A 22,486-nucleotide genomic window follows, 5' to 3' on the forward strand; every position below is an offset into this window, starting at 1 on the left:
ATATAATTAAATTGTGAAGTTTACCTGGAATCAGTTACACCCAGTGGCAGAAGAATTGATTACCAGGTTACGAGATTTGTGCTACAAAGTGGATACATACAAAGCAACTTCTGCAGAGGAAACACAAGCAAAATAAATAATTAGCAGGACATATCTTCTTTCTATGGGTATGGATGCTATTTTATTGACTGCTAAGAAGTTATACCCATTTTGCACTTGGGTAAGTGGCAAACACAGCAGTACTCATTTATCCTGCAGGAAAAGTTTTAAAAAAGGAATTTTCGACCAGTTAATACTCTCTGAAAACAAATTCAGTCCCCGTGGAGGAGGGTGCCGTTCTTATCACCTTTAACAAGGGCAGAAGCCAAATTCTTTGTATGTGGGACCATGCTGAAGAAGTTGCAGTTCATTCTAGCTTCACCATTTTACTTTTCACTTGCACTGCAAATCTAACTGATGCTGAGTTGGTGACTCCTATGTCGTATAAAAGATGTTTTCACCATGCATAGTGTGTCTCATAATGTTTGGGACCATCGTTACATTTAATCATCGTCAAATCATACATCAACTAATAATATGGTGTGCAGTGCACCTATATTGCAGTTACATTGCAGGTGAATTCCCATGAAAATTTGACACCTGAACAGCATAAGTGTTCTTCTACTTCTGATTTGTAGTAAAAAAAAATACACCAACCAAGCCTTATTCCTTATTAACAACCAGACATGGAACCTGTCCATGTTTAGATCTAGGAGTATCTGCATCTGTCTTAAGTAGCTCAGAAGCTTTTGTGTTGTTGAAAATGATATTTATGACGGCTTCAGAGGAATTAGTACAGAGGAATTAGTTCACAATCCAGTACTCCGCTAACATCCTCTGCAGTCACTGAGAAATACAGCTTTAATTTCAGTAGGAGTAAAATCAGCCATTGATACATGCTCAGTCAAATCCATAGGAAGAGAAAGGTTTTGTCTGCTGCAAAGGGAGGGTTTATCTTGAAGAAGCCATAGCTACAGTGAGATTAGCAAACTGCCACATTTGGGGAACTCGGAGGGAGCTCTCTCCCCGAGAACAAAGTTCTGTCCACCCTGGGCACCAAAGCCAGCCCTCTCCTAGTGAGTGTTTTCATGCAGTAAAGAAGCCTAGGAGCTAATCAGAGCATGGGAAGTGGCTAGATCTTCACAGCTTCCTGTGTCAGTAAACTATGTCTGTAGGATGAGCCTTCCCCTTTGCGTATAGGTTGAGAGAGATTACAATCCAGAGCGTGATGTTTGGAAAACTAAACCTTCCTTTTTTATTTTGCTGCTATTAGGATGGAGTAAGCAAGAGTCCTGAAAAGCGCTCCTCTTTACCAAGACCTTCTTCCATCCTTCCTCCTCGAAGAGCTGTATCAGGAGATCGAGACAGAGAGGAGAACTCTCTCTCCCTCACAACATCCCTCTCCTCTTCAGTACGACGGACCACCCGTATGTTGTTTTTTTTTTTTTGCATATTAGCCCTTTCCTACTGCTGTGGGTGTCTGCCATGGCAAAAATGAGACAACCTAAACAGGGCAGTACAAAATATTCCAAGAGATCTTGGAAAAGTGAATCTAATAGTTAAGATCATTAATTTGTTGTTTCATAGCAGTGATCTTCCTGTGTTCTACTCTAGTCCTAGGGCAAAAGCACCCTCAAATGAGAGGAGAAGTTAGATAGTAGGTGACTCACGGGGGGAAATTAGGATAGCAAGGTCCTTTTGTGAGGACTCATTCTATCAATTCACAGACTGAAAGAAACTCCAAGGCAAAAAAATAAATACCAAATACTCCAAAACTTTTCCCTAGATTTGCTTTCAATGTAGGCCTCAGAAACTGGATGTGATTCCCTGCTTTTCAGTAGGCATTCCTCTGGCTTTAGAAATCAATTTCTTCCCTTTATAAGGCAGCCTAAGGAAATAGATAATTAAATTCAATTTAAAAAAAAAAAAAAAAGCCCTTTGAAATTCTTGAGTGATGCCCTAAAACAGAGGCCCTCTATATGAAGTGACCTCTGCCTGGCACAGCAGCTCATTTTGCTGACTAGGAGCGAGAAGTTATCTGGTTTTTGCCAATGTGGTTGGAGTACTGAAGAATGAAAAACAAAAATACCAAGAGCTGGAAAAAAGAAGAATTTCCTTTCCATCTCATTCAGTATATTAAGAAGTTAGGATTGGTTGGGAAAAGAAAGAAACCATTCAGGGAAACTGGAAGTGAAAGTGGAGTATGCTTGATCTATCAGATGAGTCATGCACTGCAAAGAGTTTTTCCTGGACACTAGGAGCAGCAGTGCATCAACACTAAATAAACACTCCATCAACACTAAATAAACAGAGTGTTTAAAGAATCTAATGCAATTTTGATTAATCTCACTTCTCTAGAGAGGTCCACTTGATTTGTAATTTCTGATCATTTTAAAGGTGAAACACATAGGTACCCATTCAGTCTTGGGGTTCCCAGGCTTTGGGGGTTGCTTGATCTTTCTCTTCCTGGGTAGTCATAGCAAAGCCTTGCTTTAAGCAGCTTATGAAGATGTCTCAGCTTGTGTTCATTTGCCCTTGAGAGTTACATGTAAAGGTGGCAGCAGAAAGTGCAGTCCCACTACCAACCTAATTCTTGCCCTCAATGAAAAGGACAAGTAATGCCATTAACAAGGGAATGAAGCTGCTACAAAATGTTACGGTATTTGTTTATTTTTTAACTTGCATGCAGATTTGCTAGACTGTGATTTTTAATCAAGTTTGTCTTCTGTAATTGCTTTTTTCACTTTACTACTGAAAAATAGCAATTGAACATGAGGGACATCTGCCTGTCCACACAACAGAGCTTGTTCATCAGCTGAGTACTTGCCTAGGATTCAGCTGAAGAGGCTAGACTACCACAAGTTTTATGTGAACAGAAGCAGCCAGGCATTCAGAGCCTCGAGTTTCAAGATTACAGAGTTTTCACAACCCTAGTTTAATCTCAAATCTATTGAAACTGATGACAACATTCTTACTGGTGAGTCAGACAGTCAGATCAGGCCCTGAAGGTTGGATTCAGATGGTGCTTCAGTTCTGTTCCTAAGAGGGAAATTGGTGTGTTGATATTGTGCCTTTTATAACGAGCTCTGCAGGAAGCATAGGCACTGCGGGCAGCACATCTGTACTGCAAGGTGGAGAGCTCAGTCACTGCGTGGGTGATTTGTCAGCTCAGCCACACGTGACAAGGTAACTCCAGCAGGGTTGATTAGCAAAGGAGACGCTGAGACAGACACCCAGTCTGCTGTTACAGCTCCAGCTGACAGCCATCTCAGAGCTCTGTCTTGTGTGGCAGACAGGGTTGTAGATTTGGGAAGCACGGAAGGAAGAAGAGCTTGTATTTCTAGGATGTAATTATGTCTTTTTCTTGGATGTAGGATCAGAACCAATTCGTAGCAGAACAGGAAAAAGTGGAACTTCTACTCCCACTACTCCTGGCTCCACTGCCATTACTCCAGGGACACCACCAAGCTATTCTTCCCGTACACCAGGCACTCCAGGGACACCCAGCTACTCCAGAACCCCACATACTCCTGGAACCCCAAAATCTGCCATACTGGTACCTACTGAGAAAAAAGTTGCCATAATTCGCACTCCTCCTAAGTCTCCAGCAACTCCGAAGCAGCTGCGAGTTATTAACCAGCCTCTACCTGACCTCAAGAATGTCAGGTCCAAAATCGGATCAACAGATAACATCAAATACCAGCCTAAAGGGGGGCAGGTAAGGATTTCAGTCTATATTTTCATCTATATGTGATTTAATCTCACCTTTTGTGTTGATATGGCAGCAGCCATTTGAAGGTTTCTTTCAAATGCTACTTCTGTTGTCACTGCCATCTACGTTGGTTGCTTAAGTGATGTTAAATTGCAGTGGTCAGGACTGTATTCAGAAAATTATCTCAGAAAATTATCTACACAAAACTGTAACAGTACCTCACTGAGATCAGGGGAGAAGTTTCCAACAAGAGTTTGCACTCTGTGCCACAGATACATTTCAGTGTGACCCTCACCAGTTTTTGCTTCCTTAGTCTTCAACAGCACTTTTGCACAATTAAGGAAGTTAGCTTTAATTCAGGCAAGTTCAAATTCAACCTAGATAGATTTTAGCAGGATTGCACAGCACCATGACCTTTCCCTGTGTCATTTTGCATGATTTAAACATTGTGTTGAATGATGTAAATGAATTGCAGCCTCCAACCTGGTAAATCCACCCCAAATTAAAGATGATGGGAGAGCACAACTTAACTGTTCATTCCAACTACTTCAGGGTTGGAATAAGCAGGCTCAGGTCTTATATAAGCTGGAGAAGGCATATACATGAAGAAAAGATGAATGCATAAGAAGCTAAATCAAGATTTTCTGTTCTTACTGTCTGAAAGCATATGAATTCAGAGATGTTTTGATGCAATTAAAAGTTGAAAAATGAGAGAATGTTTCATACTTTGCATAGTTATTACACCCTGAAGCACATGATCATAAAGATTGCTATCAGCTGAAGATTGATCATGTCTGTAAGATAACAAAATCCCTTGTTACTACAGACAGAACTTACTGAATGTTGAAAAGGACAGTAAACATGTAGACTTTTCAGGTAAGCAGGAGACTGAAGAGAGACAGAGAATACTGTAAATTTTCCTATGTTATGATGTTTATGCCTTCTCCTGAAGAATATCTACCAAACAGAGCGATGGGCACAGCTAGAATAGCCTTCTCTCATTTTTGAGCAGTGCAGAATTGCTATCATGCATGGCATTAAAACACAAAATTCTGTTCAATAAATCAAGCTTTCTGCTGGGAAGAACATTTGTTCTAGCTTACAGGATGAAGCAGTCATTTTATTAATGTTTAAATGGCTATAAACCCATTTACAACCTAAAATAAATCCTATTTCATTTAGAAACAAAGAGGCTGAATGAGAAGGAGGAAAAATAACATAAACTATCAAAACTTATGCTAAAAATGCAGAAAACTCACTTTTATGGCTGTAAAAAATTTTGTGGATAAACTTTTTCTAAAAAGTTTTTGTGCATTTTATATTGATTGTGGGAACAACCCCACCACAAAAACACCCTGTGTCCTCAGCTCTCTTTTACTTCCCTGAGACTGCTGAGTTACAGCACTGGCAATCTGGGTGCTATCTGGGCAGGTCCACCTCTCAGCTACCTGCAGGGACAGGACGTGTGTGATAAACACACTCCCCCATTCAGCTGTCCAGAAAGTAAGGCATTCTAGAAAGCTGGGTTGCACAGTATTTCCGGATCAGATGCTTCTATAAATATCTGAGTTTTGGAATACATTGTGGAACATACACAACAGTGAGGTTGCCTAATGCCGCATCCAAAAAAATAAAGAAACTGAAATAAAACTAAGTACTGCTATACTACATTTACTGCAGGTCTTCCAGAGAAAAAAGCAGGCTCATATATTAAACAGTAAGTTATCTTTTAAGTGTGGATCCTGTAAGGAAGTAAGTCAACATATTCAACGTTTTCTGGGATTTGGACAGTAGCCACTTACTTAGATAAAGTCAAGAAGATAATGCCTCCGCGTAGGTTCTTCTGCCTTTGTTTCGCTAAGCATCTGTGTAGTTATTTTGCATGGAAGTCCTGCTCCCATCTGACATGCTGCATAGCAGATAGTCAAGCTGCAGAGGGGTCTGGAGGACAACGTCAGATAGTGCTTCTGGATTAGTATGCTTTGCAGCAAGTTCAGCTGCTGGACATGGGGGCTCAAAACCACAACCATATTAGCCTGTCCTCCTCCCTTTTAGTCTCTGTGGACCACCAGAGCAGTGCAAGACTAAAGGACCGCAGTGAATTGTATTTAATTGTAAACACCTGGACAGCTTGGCAGTTCTCTGGAGTTGTACGGTCTTTTCTGGATAGCGAAGAATGTCCCAGTTTTTGGTATTTCACATTTTGGGGGATCACAGGTGAAATCTTCTGCCTGCACACACGGTCACAGAACTGAAAGAATTTTTTAATTCCCTGTGATCTCAGGCCACTGAACTGTGGGTTGGGCAAAGGGAGAGCCAATGACTTTTTTCTTTATGTCTCCCTTATGCCATCATTGTTCAGTCTAGACAAGAGGTTTCAGGATTAATTCTTTGCCAGTACATGCAATTGAATTTTATAGGGTCTGTTTGAGGAACATATAGAAGCTAATTTAATTTCCTTCTGTCTTCTCACTTCTTTTAATGTCTGGTGGCAAATAGTGCGCTGGCTGAAATGAGCTGTTATCTACTATCTGCTTTTAGTGATGATACATGGAACAAACAGAAAGCTGCTCAGTTTTTATAACCTGAACTGAAAGTGCTGATAGCAGTAACCACAGGAAAAACTAGCAGACAAAAAGCCAACATACATCTGAGCAAGTTAAGCACATAAACATGACATGCAAATCACTAAAGAAATACAGATATGCAGCCCAGCAGTGTCATTTGGAGACAGACTATGCTTTTACCAGAGGCGTATCTTAACCTAGCACAAGGTCTTTTCTTAGCTCACAGCTGTCCTAGAGAAAGCAGCCGCGCTGTGAAACCACCAGAGGCTGAGGTGCAGAACTGAAGCAGCAGGGGAGGTTTGAACGCTATATAAATCAAGAAATGCAGTGCTTCAGCCTGGAATTTCATCAAAATCTCATCAGCTAGCAGTTTGACTTGAATTCAGCTTTGACTTGCCAGCTACAGAAAGAAAGGAAAGGAGAGAAACTACTCCACCTTACAGAAAAGAAAAAAAAGAAGAAAAAAAAAAAAGCACATTTCTAGTGGGAGAAACAAGCAAACACTGCTTGGCATTATGCTCCCAATAAGAATAGATGGCTTGAGATATGTTTAATTGCTATTCTGTAGTCTGGAAAAATGGGGGCTTCTCCATTGGTGTTGTAGCCAGGAGATGGTTATCTGGTTTTCTCTTTATAGTAAAGTATGGTGAAATGTTATCATTCTTGGCAAAGCTCAGAGTCAACTTGCTCATGGGTATGTCTGCTGGGCTTCAGATGGGTTTTAGCACTGCATCAGCTGTGGAGGAAACGCTATGCTTTCAAAAGCAACCCATTTGCATCTGTTATTTCTCAGACAGCCCAAGGGAAACATGGGGAGAACTGGGGGAAGGGCTGGAAATCTGTTTCACATGCCAAGACTTTGGTTTTGCTTTTTTTTCTGTTCAGACTTTTTGTCATCTTCAAATTATATCTATGCATGCTGTTTGTACACAGCAGCATACAAAAGTGCAATTAACTCTTCATTATGGACCGGGCAGGGTATTAATAAAGCATTACAGGCCAGCAACCAAGGAGGATTGAGCCAACTTAGATTTCTTTTAACTTAAGATTTCTTTTAACTTAATTTTGAGAGGTATATATAAAATTTCAACCATGAACAAGAACTTTCAGTAGTTGTCAATCAACATAGCCCCATAAAAGCACATGGAGCTGTACAGTCTGGAATGTATTAAATAAGGTCTAAATTATCACTAACTATAGTAACAGCCAGGCACCTTGTAGGGAGTAGGATGACACATTAAAATGAAATACCTCAGCCATGTTGGAGAATGAATTGCTCCTTAAAGGTTTTTGGGGAGATTAAAGGGAGTATCTGTACTATTTTCTGGAGTAGGTTGAAGGTACTAGGACACAGATTTCTCTAACAGCCTGAGTCATTCCATTGGCAAGTTCAGCATGGCCGGCATTTTCAGCAGAGCTCTGAGTTGTCTAGATTTTGGCAATAAAATGGAGAAGGTGGTTCTTATTGGAAAAATGTTCAGGCAATGCACAGTCTGGATCCAAGCTATTTAGTCATACCATAGTGTTCTCTCTTGCACGGTAAAGTGAAAAAAGAATTTATTTTGCTAGATAGGAAGGAACAGAAAAGGAAAGGATAAAAACCTTGTTTTTTTATCTGGAAAATTTGGATTTGGAAAAGAGATGCTAGGGGACAAATCTGGTGAGCTTTGGGAAAATTGGCTTGCATGAAAAAATAACACAAGGTGTTTTTTTCAACTTGAACTGAACAACGTAATTTTCTCCATTATGCTGGAGTAAAGAGAACCCAGGCATTAAAACTCAAAAATGATTCCTTAAGGCTGTGGAACTGATTTGAAAACTTTGATGCTTGATGGCTTGTTACTTGAAATTATTAGCATCCCTTCAATTATTAGCAACTGTTCCTTCTAAAAATTAAGGACTGAACTCTGTGGTTTAGAAAAATCTGTTTTGCTTTGGATTTGTTTGTGGGTTGTTTTTTTTGTTTGTTTGTTTTTTGGTTTTTTTTTGTTTGTTTGTTTGTTTTTTTCAGTTTAGGGCAGTACTGACGCAGCAGTCTATGGGATCCTGGATATTCTGCTAATTTTAGCAGAATTAATTTTGCTCCCAGGATTTTTTTTTTACTTGGTGCATATGAGTCAGTTTCTTTTGCCATCCGGTTCATCATTTGCCCAGATTTAGTGAGGAGTATGATTACAGAACAGTTGCTACATTTTATCTGTCTTGAATCTTGCTCCTTCTTGAACACTCAGTTAAAATGACTTTTTGTCCCTTGACTGTAAACTCTTCAGCATGGAAAGTTGTTGTTTTGCTTTGTTTCCCAGCACAGTTATGCAAGACATCTCAGTGTTCCTGCATCACAGTCATGCAACCAGAACAAGGCTTACCTTGCTATATGTTAGATTTAAAGAGAAAATTCCAGTTTCTGTATCAGTTGTTAATTTATGAGAGAGAAACAAATGTTTTTTTTTTTCTATGTGATAACTATGAAAACAACATCTAACACAAATCTGTGCTTGGGACAATTAGCAACATGTATGTGATATTAATCAATGGGCACAATTTAAATTTTAGTAGTTAACCAAGATGCACGCAGAAAATATTTTTTGCCCTTGTGTTATGCTAATGATGGCTTTTCTTCCGTTTACAATTAGGGACATTCTTAGATCAATATGGCCACCTTATTAATTAGATACATGCTGTGGTCTGCAAATAGATAGATCAAAGCTTTTAAGTTCTTCACAGAAAGACATCAATCAGCCACCAGTATTCTGTGCAAGTACTAAAGACATGGTTGATTGCATGGCATCTCTTCTGTTTTACTGACATTTCTCATTGAAAGTATGTGTGTTAAATTTTTAATTGCTTTATAGTTTATCTCTTCAGACCAAAATATTATATGGCTGATGTCTGCCTCTGGCTATGTTTTCAAAGGTCAGGAATTAACATATCTTCTTCCTCACCCTTCCTCATCACAGATGAAGATGGTACATCATTTTGTCCATGCTGTGTGTCAGTACAGTCCTTTATTTTGAATCTCACTAGCATGTAGGCTGGCTCTTCCCTGGTATGTGTATCTGGTAATGTCAGGAGAACTCAGGTTCTGTTTGTAGATGTAGAACATTTGAGGCACAGTCCTCCTCTTTAGGGGCTTTAATAGGTCAAAGAAATGCCCTTCCCTTTCCTTTACTCTACCTGTAGCCTCTGCCAGGAGCATGAAATCTGTAGTATAATCTGTCCTTGTCAGCATATAGATTTTTGAAGCACTGAGAACTGCTCCTTGATTCTAATCAGATTTTAACCTTAGCCTCACTTCTGCGCCCAACCAGTTCTTGTTTCATTCAGTCCCTTTGTTAACCAGCAGGGCAAACACTGAAATAACGTCTAGTTCCTGAGATGTGTCTGTGTCAAATTACTGTGATGCCGTGGTAAGTAGGAGGAACCTGTCATCTTTGGTAAGTTGTTAGGAGTCTGGGAGCTTTTCCCAATATCACAGCCTCACAGCATGTTCAAGTGACAAGTGGAGCCAGGCTAGAGATTTTTTTTTTAATGCTTTAGGCTCAGTGTTTGTGGTAGAACTTCTCAAAGGCCATAATTTCATGGCAGGGAGAACATTAATCACCAGCTTCTTGAAAAAAACATATGCAGAGCCTGTAATTTCATCAGCTTCTCAGTTTTTGTTCTTTGAGTATCCTCATTTTGGTGCTCACCATTGTAGTGAGCCACAGGAGAAAAGCGGTTGATGGATTATCTGCCCAGACACTGATTTGTTAGGAAGGGGCTTTTCCTGTTCCTGTGGAAGCTGAACTGAATTATGATAGGCAGCAATGAACCTTAATTCTTTCCCTTTCAGAAGCTATTTTCAGTCATTGATGCAGTGGGGCACAGCTGAACTAAATTCTTTCTTGCATTTCTCTGCCTCAGTACTTCTACAAATTTCTGCTCGCCATGAATACAGACATACTACTGCCAGAGGAGGGCCTGTTCCAGGCCCCTGAGAGGAGACTTTTGTACACAGAAACTTTGAAATTGAAATTCACTTTCTGTGAATAGCCATAGGGAGCCACATATATCACTGGAAGATGCACAGGTATTACCAGCCTGTTGCTTCTCATGTCAGCCAGCTTCACCCAGAAACATCCTTTCTGGTCTAGGGCAGACCAGACCACAGCTGTTTCCTGTTGAAATTATCTGCCAGGCCACTAGAAGTGTTCACCCTTATGAGTAGAGGTCAATATATGCCTCATCTAAACGAATTCCATGAAAAATACCTTCAACACTTGTTTTCCTTGCAGCTATCCATAAATGCCTCGCATCTCCTGATACTTTGTTGGACAACATTCAAACAGCACAGAAGGCACTGGAACGCAGTGGCCAATTCCTTCTGGGGACTGTCTAGAAGCAGTTGGTGTCTGTAAGGCTATGCTGTGTGCTAGACAGCATTATCTGCCCTGGGCTTTGCTCCTGGACCACTTGGAGATGTCATCAGAAGATAGAGTGGGAGAAGGTCTGCCAGTCTGCCAGGACTTCAGACAGAAGCCAGATTGATTGTTGGGCAATGTGGTTTTGTGGAATAACTCAGCATTGTCTGTAAGGCTTAAGTTTTCCACTGTGGTTTCACTTTACCTGGATATGAGAAATGACAAACCAAAATACTACCTTCCAGAGCCTGTGCAGCATGGCTTGGCAACCCAGCATCGGTTTGATAGAATTGAATTTACACATCTCAGACTGGCGTGTCCATGCAAGTGTTATGAGGGAGTCTGTAAGGAGATTAGCCTATTGGGATGTTTAGGGAGTGTGAAGAGAAAGCATTCAATTTTCTGACACAGATTACAACGGTGTTCCCTTCCCTGAACGAGAGCATGAGCAGGCTTGATCTTTCATTTACTGTGCACGCATATTAGAATATAGAATGAAAGTTCATATACATGCATTCCTACCACACCTCCACCCCCACACAAGATGTCCGTACATATTTGGGAACATGGAGACCTTCCTGGTGAGTCATGGTATTTGTGCTGTCTCTGTCACAGACAGATGCATCATTTAATTCCTTTTAAGTGCCATTATAAAAGTTTACCATTTTCTTTTTGTAGCTCTGTTCCCTTGGGAAGCAGTTTCAGAGCCTTCCTGCTTTGATAGCTACACATTTCCTTCTGAATTCCAGCTTCAAATAATTCAGCCTGTTTATCCTTTTTGTTTGAAAGCCAAAGATTCTCTTTAGCCTAAATGGTGCCTGTCCCCCTCTGGTACTTTCCCTCTGATGTTTACAGTCTGATTTCCCAAAGGAAACGAAGATCATGGAGTCATGCTGTCTGGCTGGCAATCTTAGCTATCCTCAATTCATTTGTAAACTTGTTGGCCAGTTTCAACCAGTGCTGGCAGGGGAGCAGAGGTTAGAAACACCTGCTGTCCCTCCAAGATGGGATGATAGTTATTGATTAGATTCTAAACAGAGTCTCAGCACTGTTACTGGGGAAACAGCAGTGATAACAGTCCCTGCTCCACAGTCAGAGACATTGGCTCGTATTTGCGTAGACTAACCCACCTGGGAGAAGGCTAGGTGGGTATTGCTGGCAGGAGGGGGTAGGCATTGCTTAAAAATACAAATTAATGGATTAAATGGTATAAGGCATTAATCTGCAGAAAACAAGGCTTCATTAGTTCATAGAATGCTTAGTTATTGAGGATGGTCATGACTTAAACATGGACAGGGATACTGATGTATTCCAGGAAAGGGAGAAAGAGATAATTAGGGAAAACCTGGATCAGCGTACTTTCCACCTGTGCCAGGTGACCAGCACAGCATGTCTGCCTCACTCATCTCACTTCAGCACGGGACATAAATCATACATAAAGTTCCTGCTGACCCTGCTACACAGAGGCACATTTCATCCACAGAAAGGATAATTGTGTTGATTGTTCCTTTACATACCTGCTTAGCTGGGTTCACGACACACATAACCTGTCAAATATTTGGGTGCAAATCAAACTTTAAGTGCTTTGTTACAGGCACTCTCTCAACTTATAACCTTGCTTTGGCTTCACTTTTAAGCTACAGGCCCCCAGTCCACAGCAGTGAGGTCTTGTCATGACCAAAGTCAGCATTTTTCAGAGCAAGTGCATCCCTGTGGCCATTGCTGAGAGGTGCTGCTGACCCATTGCTGAGATAGATGTGCTCAGAAAGTGCTAGGGAGGCTTTCTATTTTACCCAGTCCTGGCTGGCCTGAAGCTCTCTGGGAACCAGATCTGACCGCACATCTGATGTGTGTTTCAGTAACTGATGTGACACCTGTCTTGTATAGTACTGGGGTACATTTTTTTAAACATATAGTATATTGAGATAAAGTACAAGCCTAAAACTCCAAAGGCATTTCCTTTCATTTTTCAGTGTACATCGGTTTACTTGCATGGATTAAGCAGACAGGAGAAAGACAGAACTATCAGCTTGCCTAGCGAAGATGCCCTTCTGAGGGGATGAAGGTGACCCACTAGTTGTGTTTTGTAATGCTCCCATCACCCTTACTGCTCAGCATACCATCACTGCAGATTTTTACCAATTTAAGCAAGGAAGCACTTACCATTCCAGTGGTTTGATTGCTACAGTATTTACTTTATGTGTAATGAAGGGGACCCACAAAACAGCTTGCCATGAAGAAATCCTTTGCATTAGCTACGAAGTGGCCCCCTAAAAATTTCTTCTTGGTATCTAAGTGTGGCGTTATTCTTGCTGCAAGGGCCAAGAGCTGCAAAATCTGATATTCTGGTAAGGTGGTCAGATTAGCTTTTCTTAGTTCAGGGAGGTGAGACACAGAGGAAATTAGTCATTTGTTTCAGATTTAACAGAAAGTCTGGGATAGTTTGGGGAACTGACACTGGGAAGCACAAACTGCACAGGGTTCTTCCTGCCTCCCATTGAGCACTTCAGCTGGTGTGCAGCTGCTTGGTGTTTCTGGAGTCGTGAGATGAAGCAAGAGGCCACCTCTGCACCGTACCTTTTTATTGCCTAAATAGAGAGGCACGGCACTTAGCTTTGACTGCAGTTTAATCTATTTATCAAGAGCTGTCAGTCACCTTTAAAAGGACACCCTGTGATCAGCAGTCTGTTATATGAATGTAGCCACTGTTACGACTATGTTGCAGGAGGGGTGAAATACCTCAGGATTTCAACTGTTGTCTGAACTGGCTGGATCACAGATTGCTGCATGAAAGGCTGGAGTGCTGAACTGAGAAGAGTGTTTCCATCTTCCCCTTGTGGCCAGTTCAGCAGAAACACTGGCCATTGCTTTAAAGAGTCTAGCACAGGCTTTCCAAGAACTCCCATCTGAGAAACTAAGGAATTCTTTGAGCTTTTCGGGGAAAAGCTGCCTCTCATATTTCCCATTATTGAAGGATCCCCCTTTGCATTTCACCACCAACTCATGAGGTAGAAAAAGAGCAACATACTGTGTTTATTTGTGCTGTGGTAACATACTAAGTGTAGAGATTGGTGCAATTAACTTTATCACACTTCAGTACAGAAGGAGTCACAGCAGGAGACAAAATTACTCTGGCTCCCTTGTCCTGCACCCCGATGGAGTGTCTGTATTTTATGTAGTAAGTTACCTTCGATTCCTTTTAGGTTAGGATTTTAAACAAGAAGATCGATTTTAGCGATATTCAGTCCCGGTGTGGTTCCAGAGATAACATCAAACATTCTGCAGGGGGAGGAAATGTAAGTAGCACAGACACCCTGTAAGCAGGCATCTCCACTGTAATGACCCACCTTGCACAGCCAACTCCCTCTGTCTTCCTTCCTCTGAGCACTCTTTTCCTTCTTGCTAATAACTCACATGTGAGTTTAGTCTAATAGTTGTGTGAGCCCTGTGTACGCAGTGGTGGTCTTCTGATCTTTCTTCACAGAGCACAACGCAATTCCAGGACTTGGTCAGGAAAAGAAAATGAGAAAGACAGGTCATCTCTATAAACACTAGTTAGGGATACTAACAGTCCAGTGTGAGCCAAAATGTTTTAGTGCTTTTCATGGGAGTGGCCTGAGAAAATCATTTCCAGACAGGGACTCCAGCTCACAGCTGGGCATCCTCAGCTAACCTTCTCAATTCTCTACGTTTTTCAGAGAGAAAAAAAAATACAAAGAAAATAAGGACAAAGAAAGCTCAGAGAGAGGGTGTAATCAACTGGTGTATGTGTGCTAATGCCACAGTTTCCGGTACAAACAGCTGAGGTTGCTCAGGGTTTGATCAGACGTCAGTTGGTTCCAGCAGCCATATTGGAACAGCATAAGGAAGTGACGCATCTGGTGGAAACAATTGCTCCTCAGATGAGTTTGTGGCATGCACACATCAGGTCCTCTGCAGTGGGAAGTAACCAGATTCACTATGGCCACCATTGCTGGCTTAAGTCACTGCTGGCGACAAAAGAAAAGCAGAGGCATTGCAGTCAGCTTGGAGCTTCTGTGTGCATTGCTTGGCCCAGCCTGGAAGGGCTGCGGCTTCCTGCTGGGGACAAAGCAGGATTGTGTCTGTAGCTGTTCCTGAGCTGGGCTCAGTGCAGCCATGGCAACGCAGGGGATGCAGAAGGGATGAGGGTGCCTGTGCTTCTGCCTGGCTGAGCAGTGCAGTGCTGCTGCCACTGGTGACTGTGCACCAGCTGAGGTGCAGCTGCAGGAGTTGCATTTGTAGATTCACCAGCATCTGTGTAGCAGATTGAGCTAAAATGCATACCATGTTTAGATGGCAAAAAATATGAAACAGATGGCCAAGAAAAAAGCAGTCATGGAAATAGTCCTACTTGCCAGGATGCACGTTCAAAAACTCCCCTTTAGGGAGGCTCAGGAACATTTCAGAAAGAACCCACAAACTGATCTGCTTCATTCTCGTCTTCATTTTCCTAACAGAAAAAGCTTAACTCAGCTCTGTCATTTTCCCTAGGTGAAAAGGAAGCTTGCTGTATTAATTCAGCATTTCCTCATTCGTGGCATGGTCTGTTTTTTACTAACCGTCTCTCCTTTTCCAGTGGTTTGTGGAGGTTTGGGCTCTTCCTCTGCAAGGCTTGTCTTTTTATTTATTTTATTCTTTTCACCTTTGTAATTTCTGTGTGTGTGCTTTTAACAGGTACAGATTGTAACGAAGAAAATTGACTTGAGTCATGTGACTTCCAAGTGTGGTTCGCTCAAGAACATTCACCACAAGCCAGGTATCGGTAGAACTTCCTACAATTTCTGGGATGTGGGAAAAAGGAAAGACTTGTACGTGAAGGGGAAGTCATGGATGATACAATCCTCTTTCATAGTTCTAGAGAGAGTAAATAAACTTGGGTAATAGAAACACTATTCTTAGTTCATTAAATGTGTAAAGACATAGATGTGTGGAACCACCTTGTTTAGAGATGAGATAAAAAGTTGTATGGAAGGATGCTGCTTGTGCAAAATGCCAGTTTGATAAAACACCGATATGCATGCTGAAGTTAGCAAAGTATTTAAATGTCTGCTTAAATCAAGCAGACTGTAGCACATGCTTACAGTTTGAGTATGTGTGTTAAAGGTTTTGTGTTTTACTGAACATGCAGAGTGTTATTCTGTGCATCTCTAAAATCATTAGAACTCAACTAAAAGGGAAGTAATCTGAATGTGCATATTTGCATTGTGTCAGACCTTCTCCTGAGCCATTCCGCTCCTTGTTTCCTTTTCTTGTGTAGGAGGTGGACGTGTGAAAATTGAGAGCGTGAAACTGGATTTCAAAGAGAAAGCTCAGGCTAAAGTTGGTTCACTTGAAAATGCTCACCACGTACCTGGCGGTGGTAATGTCAAGGTAAGGGGACAGCCCTCGGGGAAATGCTACCAGTGAGCCTTCAGCCCAAATTCTTCTTGAATTTCTAGAGCTGTGAATGCAGTGATGGCTCTAAGTTGAGTAGGAAATATCATTTCGTTCTGCATCAAACCCGTTCAGGTACCACTTGCTCCCTGTGAAATTTGGAATGATCAGGCTCACATCCCCATCTAAGATTAATGTGAACCTTGCAGAGGAACCTCCTGTAGTTTGTGCCCTGGCTTTCCATCTAAAAACAACCTTGTTTGGAATCACTGCATGGCATAGGCATGATACAATAAACTTGTAGTGTGGCTATCATAAAGGATTGGGACTGCTATGTGAAACAGGAGGAAAAATCTTGAAAGTAAGACATTCCCACAAGCATTTGAAAATAGAGATTTCAGAAACAAATCACATAAAATGCCTACTAGCTTCATACAGCTAGTAACTGTGCTCCTGCTAGTTCAGGCATTCATCAGAGACAAAAATATAAAGAGAGGATGTAACGCGTGCGTTAAAAAAAAAGAGAAAATCTTCAGTTTCAATCCTTCTAGGAACAAAAGAAGCTTCAGTCCTTCTACGAGTTGTTAAAAAACAACAAAAAAAGGAGAGGCAAAGATGTATAATGAGAAAATTTGTTAAATATATCGTGTGTTAAACTCTGCTTTCCTGCAACAGATTGACAGCCAGAAACTAAACTTCAGAGAGCACGCTAAAGCCCGTGTCGATCACGGGGCTGAGATCATCACGCAGTCACCAGGCAGGTCCAGCGTGGCTTCACCACGCAGACTCAGCAATGTCTCATCCTCTGGAAGCATCAACCTGCTTGAATCACCGCAGCTTGCTACCCTCGCTGAAGATGTCACGGCAGCCCTCGCCAAGCAGGGCTTATGAATTTGCTCATTTTGCGTTGTATGAAGTAATAATATTTAGGCATGAGCTCTTGGCAGGAATGGGCTCAGAGCAGGTGTTACATTCATTTTTACCATGTCTAAAACTAAGTCACATCCCAAGACTTGTAGTTACCATACAGTTAACAAACAAACAAACAGATAAATATTAATAGATGCAGAAATTGGCCTGATCTCCATTTACAACAGGAAGACACTGGCTTTATATGGGTATACAACTGCAGTATGTTACATTGGACAATTATTGTTGCTCTGCTCTGTCTTGCATGGAGTACCGTACTACAATAAAATGCATTTTTACCTTTCATGTGCCTGAAGGCCATCCATCTCTTTCTGAAGAGCCTTGTTAATATCCCAAGTTGCTCATTTCACTGTTCTGTTGATAGATGGGGAAAAAAATGAAAAACTGCCCATTGTAAGTTATTACAGGTTAATTAAGAGTCTGCTTACCAGAAGGAAGGGGCATGTAGAGAAATTCAAGTTTAATTAATAAAAAAAAAAGTCATATTTTGTATAAATGAGTAGAACAAAAGTTGAATTAAGTTATTAACATTTTTTTGGACCTGGATAATTATGTCGGGTGTATAGCTGATAAAGCCAATAAATTATTTAACTAATAACTAAAACTGCTAGTTGAAAACATTGAATCATGCTTGGGGAAGTGACGTAAAAAAGCTGTTGAAAGCAAGCACTTCCACCCCAGTGGACTTGTGTCTGATTAGGAAGTTGGTTAAGCGGCTAGATTTGTGTAGTCACCATCAGTTTCACATCCTTTCCGTCTGTTTGATACAGTATTATAGATATATATTTCTCTGTGGCCATTTGTGAGACGCCCTCTTCATATACTTGAATATTCTACTTTATTCACAGTATCTGTGTCTCTTGCACCCTTTGGTGTTGCAATTTTAGGTATGTAAAAGTAGATGTTAGCAGGGTTTTTTTTCCCTATTCATTAAAATACATTAAAAAAAAGATGAAAACTTTTAGCATGAAGTTGCTTTCTGTAACAACTAAAAGCCGTGACCCTGTTTTAGTGCCAGATGCAAGTCTCTTCTGTGATGCTAGAAAAAGGATTCCTTCCCTCCTCCCTCCCTTTCTTCACAAAGATATGATTTTTGTGGGGTCCAGAAGGTTGTAAAACGGTCTCCAAAGATGGATGGGTTTGGATTCTGGATTTTTTTAAAATCCAAAATAGTTTGGGTTTGGCTTTTTTTTTTTTTTTTTAAACTCCTGTAGTAACAGCAAATGTTAGATTTATTTATTTTGTTTTTCTTTTGCTAAAGTTGAAACGAAAAAAGTATTAAGGTGTCGTTTCCACTCCTTCAGTGATATCTTATGTATACGCTCAGGCACTCAGATAACAGTGATAAAAATTACAAGAGATGCCTGTAAATTATAGTACACGAGTAAATAAATTGAGCTCCCTACACTGGGTTGCTGTAGTGATTAATAAATAGGGCATCTTAAAATCTGAGCAAAGTGGGATTATATTGACTAATAAAAAGTATAAGAAAAAGTGTGCATAAAAAGGGCAGAGATATATAAACATCCAATCTAACGGAGTTACCTGCAAGAGCTCCAACACTGTCTTATGGACACTAAGAGAACACTGAAGGTAATATGGGAGTATTACTCATCGGCAGATCATAATCTGCTGATGCTATATGTACAGTAGACATTACGAAATGACCAGTTTACATTCTTGCAGATTGATCTTTTTCCTTTTGAAATCTCTTAACTAAACTTTGCACTGTCAGTTGAGCTATACTTGATACATGTATTAGGTTAACATTGTGTGCTGGAAGCTTTTTATCTGTTCTTTTTGCTCCTTAATTTCTATGTGTGCGTGTGTGTGTTGGGTTTTGAACCAAAAAGACTCTAGAGAACATTCTTCTGTCTGTGAAGGAGGATTCTAATAATTAATAGCACAGGATTCCACATGATTCAGGTTGCAAATGCACGGTTACTTGACAGTAAATCTTCAATGGACCAAATGAGGATTTTGGCTAAGCTGTCACATAGTATAAAGACAAAACAAAATTATGAAAACTCTATAAATTTTACTGGAAATGTTAGCCCAACACACAACATTTCAGCACTGCAAAAAGCTTTATCACACTATAAAATTCCTAATACTGTTGGTAAGTCAGTTGTTTTATACAAAGGACAGTGAGCTTGGAACCATGCTAAATGGGTTCTGATTTCTGCCTTGTATTTGTTATACTCTTGTGTAATCGTATGAATTCACATGGAAACAATGTCAAGAGAGATGCATTAAAAGCCTCTTCCCATTTTTTTTCCAGGAAAGCAAACGACAGAAAGAAAAAAAACACAAAAACTACTAAAACAGTATCTACATCACATTGCTCCGATCACACAATTGATGTAAATGAGCCTTGCAGTGTGGTTTTTTTTACGCCTTTTGCAAATGTGGGAGAGTCTATGGTACTACCGAACCTCAGCTTCTCTGAAGCTGAACACCAGCTAGTGAGAACAGTGTTACTTGAGGTGTTTTTTTTTTTAATTCTGCTTTTACAATTGACATATTCTAGGTAATGATGTTTAGTTAATCCACCTACGAGTACGAAGTTAGAGTGGTGTAATGCACCAAGACATTTATTTCATGCATTAAAATGAGCTTTCTTGTCTTGACTCAAGCAAAGGCCTTTGTAATTGTAATCATTCCTCCATAGAGAGAATCCTAGAACGCTGTGGACTTAGATGAAGGTAAAAGAAATTAAGAGTTTGTGCTGTTAAAAAAAAAAAAAAAAAGAAAGAAAAAGTTGTTACATGACTCTAGATGTTCACTGAAAAAGTTCATATTAATCTTAATTGATTGAGAAGAGGGTTGGTTTTTAAAGGAAGAAACTGTTTTGTAAATACGTAATGCCCACTTAAACAAGACAGAGCCAGCTTCCTGGAAACCGCATCCTTTGTTTCTTTTCCACAGGCATGTTCAGCCAGCAGGTACACTGGGTGTCTGAGACCCGACTTTGTAACAAAGCAGAGATAATCCAGATAAATGGAACAGCAAAAGACGGGATGGCTAGGGGAGAGCCCCAAATTAATAATCTGTAACTCGATAGAGACAAAACAAATGGGCTTCTGCCCCATCCGCAGACTCCTGTTTCTGTGTAACCACAAGCAGAAAGAAATCCAAAGTGAGCAAACCTCTGTCCAGCACCAATAAGGGAAAAAACTAATACCGATGAGGATAATTTTGTGCCTGTTAGGGCCATGTATATTTTCACTGTACAGCAGTAAATGGTATCATCCATTCAGTGCTATGCTAAGGTACAGTAGTAACCTCATCGTGGCTGCTTACAAAGAGACGCTTGCCTATCTACATGACCCAAGGGGAGTCTGAAGGCAGCCTGTGTGTGCTACCACACTGAGCAGCAGTTTTTGCCATGCTGGACCAAATACCGTTCCAAACCCAAGTACTCATATCCCTTCAAAGGCAAACGCCTTGAAGAGTTGATGACGTTCGCTATGAGAGCCGAAGCAGGTAGTCTAGCCTAGGTGTGTAGAGTTCATTGCTCGTCAGACCGCTAAAGCAATTCCCGCTGCAACTCAAGCAATTCCCACTGCAGGAAAGTAAATGAGTTTCACACTTGGAAAAATCAAGCATATAAAAGCCACTTCAACTTTAGCAAAGAGAAAAAGCCAACGAATGAACATGCTGTATGCTGGGATTTCAAGGAATGCAGTCTGCTGTTACAAACCTGTGTTTTTTCTGATAATTCTAGAGCCTGTTACCATAAAAAGAGGCATTTCTTGAATGGCTGGTGGTAGGTAGTTCATGTTTTTCAATCCAATTTGCAATTGTATTTGTTGCTGTATAGTGATTGTTTTGCAAAATAAAATCGCTTGTCATCTAATGGCTCGTGTTGGTTTGCACTGTTTGTGATGCAGCGCTGGGTGCACTCATTCAGTAGCCATTCAGTAACCTTGCACCACATACCTGCTGCCATTTTGGGCAGTCGGTTCCGTCAGAGCACTCTTGAGTCCCAGTATTGACAAAATATCACGTTTTACTCATAGCACAGCAAGATTTTCCAGTGTTGTGTGAATAAATTCTCTCAGCTAGCGGGTCCCACCGTGCGTGGAGCAATTCAGCCCTCCCGACGAAGCGCCGGGTCTCCCTCGTGCCGCTGCTCCGACGGGACGCCGCTCCCGCCTTTTCCCCCCCAGTGCCCCGCAGCGGCAAAGCAGCGCCCGCCGCGCGCCTGCGGGCTGCCTCGCGCCTCCGGAGGCCGCGAGGTGACGGTGCTGTGAGGGAAGATCTGGCGGGAAGGTGCAGTGTGCTGCTCCCGCCGTGAGGGGCTCGCCTGGCCGCGAGTGAGGGATGTACGCGGCCGGTCCCCCGCAACGTGGTGCTTCGAGTGGACCAAAGGTAACGGGAGCAGCGGGCGGGGGAATTTGAAGGGGATCGGGGGAAAATCCCGCAGTTGCGGGGCTGTTGGAGGTACGTCGCTCCCGCGGGGCCGTGACGGAAGCGGGGCCCCATTAGTACTACTAGGAGCAAGGCGGGGCTGCAGCGAGTGGAAGGATTGAGAGATGGAGAACAAAAAGCTTTAAGCATTTACAGCTGGAGCGGTAGTGGAGGACAGGTGGTAAGAACCCACTTCCTCCTTTCCCGGGGAGCGAGGAAGAGATGGTATTTGTGACACTGCTTGTGCCTCACTGCACCGTGGGTGGTGTTTTGTGATCTACCAACAAGTGTTGTGCTGGAGCTCTGTGCTGAGTAGGAGCTGTCGATCAAACCGTTATCAGCCATGGTTACAGAATGCTGGTAGCTCAGAAATCCTGCTGCAGTGTTTGCTGGTGCACAGAGGGTCTGCCCCTCTGGAATGGAACAGGAGAGTCCCACTGTTTTTCTCTAGAAAAAGGTGGTGGATTCGTCTGCTTGAACTTGTGTTTGGGCTTCTTTTGTATTCATTTCTTCTTTGTTTGTGTGTTTTTTTTTTAATAATTTATTTTCAAAAACAAATCAGGAGTTCTTAACTACCTGCTGCATAACCTCGCTCTGTGTATGCATTCACGTGTGGGTGGTGCAATCATTAAGTGCTAACTGCAGGTGAGAGGGTTGAGAGTGAGCACAGGGCCAGCAGCTGGGGTGTGAGTAGGAGACCTCAGGTCTGGGTGAGGATTTTGGCGTGTGAATGTGTGAAAGAAGTGTTTTGTCTGCAACAGTCTCTATGGCTGGCTGTGCTGGTGTCTTGCGTGTATGTGTGCATCTCTGGGATGCAGGTAGAGCTGGGTTGAGTCTTCAGATGAGAATGCAGCAGCCCTGTCCATTGGTCTGAGATGGAGACTCAGGGCTCCAGAGACCAGGCAGAAGGAGACTCCAGGCTCAGGAATGATAGGAGGAGGCAGCTATTGATGGTATCCTTTAACACCTTCTTCTTCATTTGAGATCCCGATTCTGATCTTTTCTGTGTCTTTGTTCTCCTGTCTTGTGCA

At 41.6% G+C, this 22,486-nt stretch overlaps 1 protein-coding gene and 1 long non-coding RNA gene across 12 annotated transcripts in view; one reads left to right on the forward strand and one right to left on the reverse strand.

Moving 5' to 3' along the window:
* MAP2 (microtubule associated protein 2) overlaps positions 1-20,901 on the forward strand; it is a 191,981-nt gene extending 171,080 nt beyond the window's left edge. For 9 of the 11 annotated variants that reach the window (XM_085228129.1, XM_085228133.1, XM_085228134.1 and 6 more), the window contains 6 exons: positions 1,313-1,466; positions 3,414-3,757; positions 13,922-14,014; positions 15,414-15,495; positions 15,997-16,109; positions 16,788-20,901. In XM_085228129.1, coding sequence (XP_085084255.1) covers positions 1,313-1,466; positions 3,414-3,757; positions 13,922-14,014; positions 15,414-15,495; positions 15,997-16,109; positions 16,788-17,003 — 1,002 coding nt within the window. In that variant the 3' untranslated portion in view covers positions 17,004-20,901. The remainder of the gene's footprint in view (positions 1-1,312; positions 1,467-3,413; positions 3,758-13,921; positions 14,015-15,413; positions 15,496-15,996; positions 16,110-16,787) is intronic. The other 2 variants (XM_085228136.1, XM_085228139.1) reach the window with 1 other exon arrangement.
* On the reverse strand, positions 63-21,110 carry LOC146543928 (uncharacterized). Its single transcript, XR_014884369.1, has 3 exons — positions 20,985-21,110; positions 17,322-17,396; positions 63-110 (listed from the first exon to the last, which is right to left on the reverse strand). It is a non-coding gene; the product is annotated as an uncharacterized LOC146543928 (long non-coding RNA).
* Between the last annotated feature and the right edge of the window lie 1,376 nt (positions 21,111-22,486).

This window comes from Meleagris gallopavo, chromosome 7, assembly GCF_905368555.1.
Source record: "Meleagris gallopavo chromosome 7, MGAL_WU_HG_1.1, whole genome shotgun sequence".
Lineage (NCBI taxonomy): Eukaryota > Metazoa > Chordata > Aves > Galliformes > Phasianidae > Meleagris > Meleagris gallopavo.